General features: G+C 37.9%; 1 protein-coding gene across 1 annotated transcript in view; it reads right to left on the bottom strand.

The window, feature by feature from the left end:
* Positions 1-211: 211 nt before the first annotated feature.
* The window catches only part of LOC117831612 (ephrin type-A receptor 5), an 88,801-nt gene continuing 82,721 nt past the window's right edge, over positions 212-6,291 (bottom strand). The window contains exons 17-19 of the mRNA XM_034710379.1: positions 4,563-4,756; positions 3,466-3,630; positions 212-2,867 (exon numbers count right to left, since the gene is read on the bottom strand). Of these exons, the coding sequence (XP_034566270.1) occupies positions 2,756-2,867; positions 3,466-3,630; positions 4,563-4,756 (471 nt within the window). The 3' untranslated portion in view covers positions 212-2,755. The remainder of the gene's footprint in view (positions 2,868-3,465; positions 3,631-4,562; positions 4,757-6,291) is intronic.

The raw sequence follows: 6,291 nt of genomic DNA, 5'->3' as shown, positions 1-6,291 counted from the left end.
GGTAGAACATTTTGAGTTTTAAAACAACATGGCCAATATGAAAAAAAAAAAAAAAATGTGACCATTCCCCACACACATTCTTTTATCTAATAAGTCAAAAAGTATGATAGTGATCATGTAAGCAAGGTTGCCGTCTACCACCAATCAGACTTCTACTTCGACTCAGTTTGAATACACAGGGTGGCCTGTGTGTTTAAAGAAGAAAATGTTCTTTAAAAAAGTGAAACACCTCTTTAAAAAGTTACATTCTTCTTGTGTGCTTTTCATAAACAAGTGGCACCACCTCTTAAAAAACTAGCTTTACAATCTTGTTTCAATTCTTAAGCCACAGCACTAGCAGTACACTGTGTGTTAAAAAAAATCCTTTCACCTTCAAGTACAACAAATATACTGCCAGAACGCGTGCTTACGTGAACACAATAGTAAAAAGAGTCAAGTTTCAGCAATGAAGCACTGAATAGCAATATATAACATACCGTCCATAGAAAAAGTAAAGCGAGGGCTTTAACATTGACATCATTGTATACTTTTAAACCAGAACTTCATGTAACAATCTCTGTACATACTTATTTTGCTATTTAGAGAGAAGTATTCACTGCTGAATATAATTATAAGTCTTGCAAATTCAAATTAAGACATAATTACCAACAAAATAAAATGAGTATTTGATATTTAATACCTTTTACACCTGTCTAAGTGACAAATGTGCTGGTTGCCTCTACCTGACAGTGGCCCTAGTCTAGGTAGTAGGAATGCTGATTTAGAATATCTGTCACTGTTTACTAATGTGTACTCTGAGATACTTGATCAATGCCAACCGGTCTGCATGATAGTGGACAAAAGAACAATGCTCCCTGCTTTAATTTTATAATACAATATATACATGAAAGACATGTAGACAAGGCTTTTCTGTAGTCAAAGAGAGTATTATGATGGAACACAAACTGTTCATTAAAAAAATGTGTTTTTTTAATTACAAGTTTCAATAAATAAACGATTTTTAAGTTGATCAATATTGCCTCCTTATTTGTTGCAGTCCTTTAAGAGTGAGGTTTCTTGTGGTGTGGTATACATATGGTGGAGAAAGACTGGTGAACTGAGGGTTTTCTGTGGTACCTGAAAGTTGTTGGTGAAGGCTCCATGAAAATCTGAGTGCACTCTTGAGCGAAGGCTGCATGGAAAGATTCCATTAGAATCCAAGCAAAGGTTCTATTACGAATCAGCAAACAGACCCACCAGAATCTGGTGGTTCATTACTGTTAGGCAGTCCCCTTCTGACAGGGAATAATATTCCATAAGGATTGACTTAACTTCCTATTACTTTCCATGGGAGCGGGAGAGCCCAGTTACACCCTCCTGGGAGTGCTTTTGAAAATAATACAAATTTGGTGTTAAACTCAGAGTGTGCACATGGGTTCTTGAGAATCTGGGTGAAGGATCAAAATATTGTGAAATCTGCTAGACTCTGAGTGACACTATGTGACTAATGTTAAAGTGTTGACTGGTTGCTAAAACCTATGAAATGTACCTTGTCTGAGACAAAGATCTATTAAATGTGTGTGTAGTATCTTCAATTTTCTTTGTGGTTTAGGAGCTGATAGCTGAGGTTAGTGGAGGCATCAAGTTCTCATTGAATACCCTGCATAACTTCAGAAAACACATGATAAGACAGTTGATTTTTTTTTTACACAACCTTCAGATTCACTCAGATTCCAAAGCCCCATTCTACCCCTGTTGACAGCATATGCATAAAATAACCTGGTTGATGTTGCTACTGAGCCATGTTAAGTGTAGGCCTATACATTCAGCAAGAAGAAAAGTTATAGAGTATCCACAAGCCTTGTGTTCATTCTCAGCTATTGTCTCTTGGTACAATAAGACTCAAACTCTTCTGGACAAATCCAGTTAATATTTTCTGTACTTCAATTTTCTGGCCAGTGAAAACAGTATGGTCTTGCTTTGCTCTGAAATATGATGATATAGATATTGCAGAGTATAAATCTGGGCCTTTGTTGAGTCGTTGGATTATAACTGAAGTCTTGTTGCGATGAAGACCTACCTGAGACAAGAACACTCTATCCAAAGCACGTCAGCATGACAAAGCACAAACAGCAACTTCATTTTTTTTTCTCTTGGTCCATTATCCAGTTTACACTGCTGGCATGGTGTTTGATTTACTGACTGGTTATGAAAGTGTACTTTCAGATAAAATTCCCAGAGAGAAAGTCAGTACTGTTCAGAGCCACTGGGTTCAGGTCCCCTGAGACAAGCTGACATAGTTCAGTCGCGGCCTGCTGTGTGAAACTTCCATAGTTGTGATATTGTCAAAAAAGTGCTAGTTGCTCTCAAAGCCAGATCTGTAGTGTTTTTTTCATTTCTCATCTGAGAGAATCCAAGCAGTGCAATAAATATTGTAATCCCAAAGCTTCACACGAATAGAATAATGAAAATGAATAATCTTCACTTGGTTTCAGTTTAGTTGAGCTAACCATCATTTCCCCTTTCTGTTGCACCACTCAGTTTAGTCCAGTCCAATTTCATGCTGCAATGTCCCAAAAATCTCCACAAGCAAACTCCTCTTAAAAGCACCACAAATATGTGGATCCTCCAGTTTAGATCCATAGACACAGGGATTCCTTGTCCGTAGAAAGTGCTAAGCCACTCTAGGTCCAACAGCAAATCTGTTTTTTTTTTCCCATACTAGGTCCATACATTGTGTGCATGTGTGTGTTTGTGTGTTGCCTTTACATATGAATTAGATGTTTACAGTAGAGTTCATGTTGTTCATATGGACTCTCATCTCCTGAATACTTGTGATAATTTTTTTCTGATGTCCAGCAAGGTTCACTCCTACTCTTCGCAAATCCCTGAAAAACAGCACACAAATAACTTGATTTATTGATCAGTCTGCTAAGACAAGGACATATATATGAAGCAAGAGATGTCAAATTACTGTACTTGACCTTTTCTGAACATTTTTACATTTTTGTGCCATTTTTTGATGTCATTTCTTATTACGTTCTAGCACAATGCTGATACATGATAGACAATTAATACATGGAATCTCACCTCTCATACTGTTAACACATCCACCTGAGTGAATTGATAGTTCCTGGATAATCCTTAATGAATGCATTTATAAAACAAACTAATAATTAGAAAATTATAATATGGAAGATTTTGATTCAATTAAAGGGCCAAGCTTCTTCTGAGCATTTTCACAGGGTTGCAGCCATTTAATAGATTCAACATTGTCATTTGACTTTTTCCTTCACAACATTGTGTGGTAATGTTAATTAAGTCTCTTACCAGACAGTCATAATACAAAATAAATGTGAAAGCTTGTATGTTCTGCTTTGAGAGTCATAAAATCTTTCCATGTGTGAAGAAAACCCCAAACTACGTGTGGCATAATGTCCTATCATTTACTGGATCATGTTTTCACTTAAGTGAGAAGAGTCTTACTCTGATGTCATTTGAGCAACTGTTTCCAGTGATGAGTAACCTCCTTCCATGAAGAGCTCAGTGTATCGACCCATCTTGATAGAGTCAAGCCACTCTCCTACAGTCTGGCTCCGAGTGCTGCAGGCCCCTTCCACACTTGCATGCTCCACTAACAGGTTAGAAATCCTGGTAACATAAGCAAAATACAGTAAAAGAAAGAAAAAAAGAGTTATCATGTTGTATTCACTGTCTGGATAAATGGGGTATATTGTTTACATGCCCCTTCTCATATCATTAAATGAAAAATATAATGATGTTTACAATCGCAGTCAACCATATTAGCAACTGCCAGGCTTTATAATTCCAGAACATGTTGTCCACTCTTTGTCATGCAAAACACTCTTTATGTAAAAAGGGGCTTTCCATGCTATCAAACAAAGACACTCATGTTAGCTAACAATATTCTCCACGCTGTAGCTAGAGGAGTGTCATGTGGAACAATCATCCATACTGCTGGCATCTCTTTAATCTGCCATATGTTATTGCATTGGGCCGTAGGATATGGCACTGATCTAATAAGTGTGTGACTTGTAATATTGTTTGTTGATGAGGCACAAGAGGACATTATCTCTATAATTGTAGAATGGTAATGAGGATATTGGACTACATATCTGCATCAGAGAACTCATAGCTGTTCCATGCCATTTCAAAGAATGCTACGGACATACTAATTAAATGTTCAATTGCAAGATAACTTGAGGATATCCAACTGAATACAATCCACACTAATGAGCCAGTTGAAGAAAATTGTGCCTCTTTCATTTATTTCTGCTCCCTCTCTCTTCTTTTTTTTTTGCTTTGCTGAAAACCTTGTCCAAAGCTATGCGTAGCTCAACCAAACAGAGGCCATACTTTCTAAGGTCAACTGTGTGGGTAAAACACTGACTAGATAAGGACCTCATGCAATCCCACTTTAAATAAATAAAAAAAAAATATATATAAAAAAAAATAAAACAAGGTTACAAAAAAAGAAAACCAGTTTCCAAACATTATCTTGAACAATTTTAAATGTAATGAGATTCTGCACACATACAATGATTTCTGATCTAAATTCATACCTGTGGGAGGAGTTGACCAGCTTTTTCAATGAGCTGGGGTTGCGAATGAGTTTGTCTAGTAGGCAGACTATCTCATCAAACTTTGGACGGTTGCTGCGTTCCCGCTGCCAACAGTCCATCATTAGGTGGTACAGAGCCTCAGGGCAGTCCATAGGACCCGGCAACCTATAGCTCTCTTCTACTGCTTTTATTACCTGCAGAGAGACAGGGGGCACAGCTCTTTAGGACAGTTCAAATGATGTGCAAAAGATGTTTGTGAAATGAGGTTGACTGGAAACAACAGATTACACTATAACGCCCAGTTTACACTGACAGTACATAATATTTGGGGTTGCATGCCAGAGCATTGAAACCCCAATACAAGTCTCAACTCTATTCAAAAAGATGGCAACGAGCCAATTACAACATCTAGCACGACAAGTATGACATAAGACAGTACACAAGTGGCAAATTCATCCATCCACCATCATCCAGTCAAATGTATAAATGTAAAAACAAGATCATCACCATTACTCAACAACTCTATATGCATGATTAAAATCAGCTGACTCATCCTTAGCAGATAACCAATTGCATGACACAGAAAAATTATTCGGTTATTAGATGTCCATCTTTTGCCATTGGAATATAAACTACTCAGTATGTAAATCTTGAGGGATAAGTTTGCACATGTGATTTTGAATTTAGAGAGCAGGTAACTCTGGAGCGCAGTTTGTAAAGTTGTGCACACTGAAAACAACAGCAACAATTCTCCACATTTAGCTCCAAAACATCCTAAAAACGTAGAGGGAATTTTTAAAAGTCACTTTTTTTTAAATCACATTTCGAGCATTATTAGTGATCTTCTTCACGTTTAATTTTGTTGTGAAAAATATATTTAAGTTATAATCACTGTTAAAGGTGACATATTACGCTCTTTTTCATCAACATATATTGGTCAAAGAGGTCCCCAAAACATTTCTTTAAAGTTTATGCTCAATAAAACACTTTGAAATCAGATTTTGGCATGCCTGAAAAGTCCTCTTTTTCAGCCCTGCTCAGAACAGTCTGTTTTCTCTCTGACCACGCCCCCTCAGGAAGTGAATGTGGCCTCGGCTCTCCAGCACGTTGATCTAATGTTTACATGTTGGCTGCATAGACACGGCTGCTCACAGACCCGCGTTACTTCAACCCTCTGAATCTGATCCGGAATCTGATCCTGACGGAGAGGCGCCTGCAGCAGGACCTTTCTGAATGATTGGTCACAGATTTAGTGTTTCTTGTTGTTTTATTTGTCAGTATGTTGACGTGTGTCTTGGTAGACAGCTACGAACATGTAGCTATGTGGCTATGCTAACTAGCGCTAGCACTTTTCCATGAAAAATAAAAATCATCCACTAGATCTTCAAATCTGCAGACGTGGGGAGTCAAACCGACCTTTGTGTTTATTAAGACAGCCTACAACTAGCATGCCTCCCTCCTAAGCTCCTTGTTAGCACACATGTGCAGGGAATGAAAAACAGAGGAGGGGTTGAGTTGTATTTTATACAGTCTATGGGCTGAACAAGCTCCGAACTCTGACTTCCTGTTACAGACCGGATGGCGTTGTGACGTATGAAAAACACAGAAAACTGAAACGGCTGGTTTCAGCACACATTTACAGAAAGGTGGAGAAATCAGAACAGAGGCAGAATGGATTTTTTTCATTTTCAGGGGGTTTGTAGACAGGGACACATATTTCAGGTAGAGA

This window comes from Notolabrus celidotus, chromosome 19, assembly GCF_009762535.1.
Source record: "Notolabrus celidotus isolate fNotCel1 chromosome 19, fNotCel1.pri, whole genome shotgun sequence".
Taxonomy (NCBI): Eukaryota; Metazoa; Chordata; class Actinopteri; order Labriformes; family Labridae; genus Notolabrus; species Notolabrus celidotus.
The sequence above is the reverse complement of the archived record's forward strand: the minus strand, read 5'-3'. Positions and strand labels throughout refer to the sequence as shown.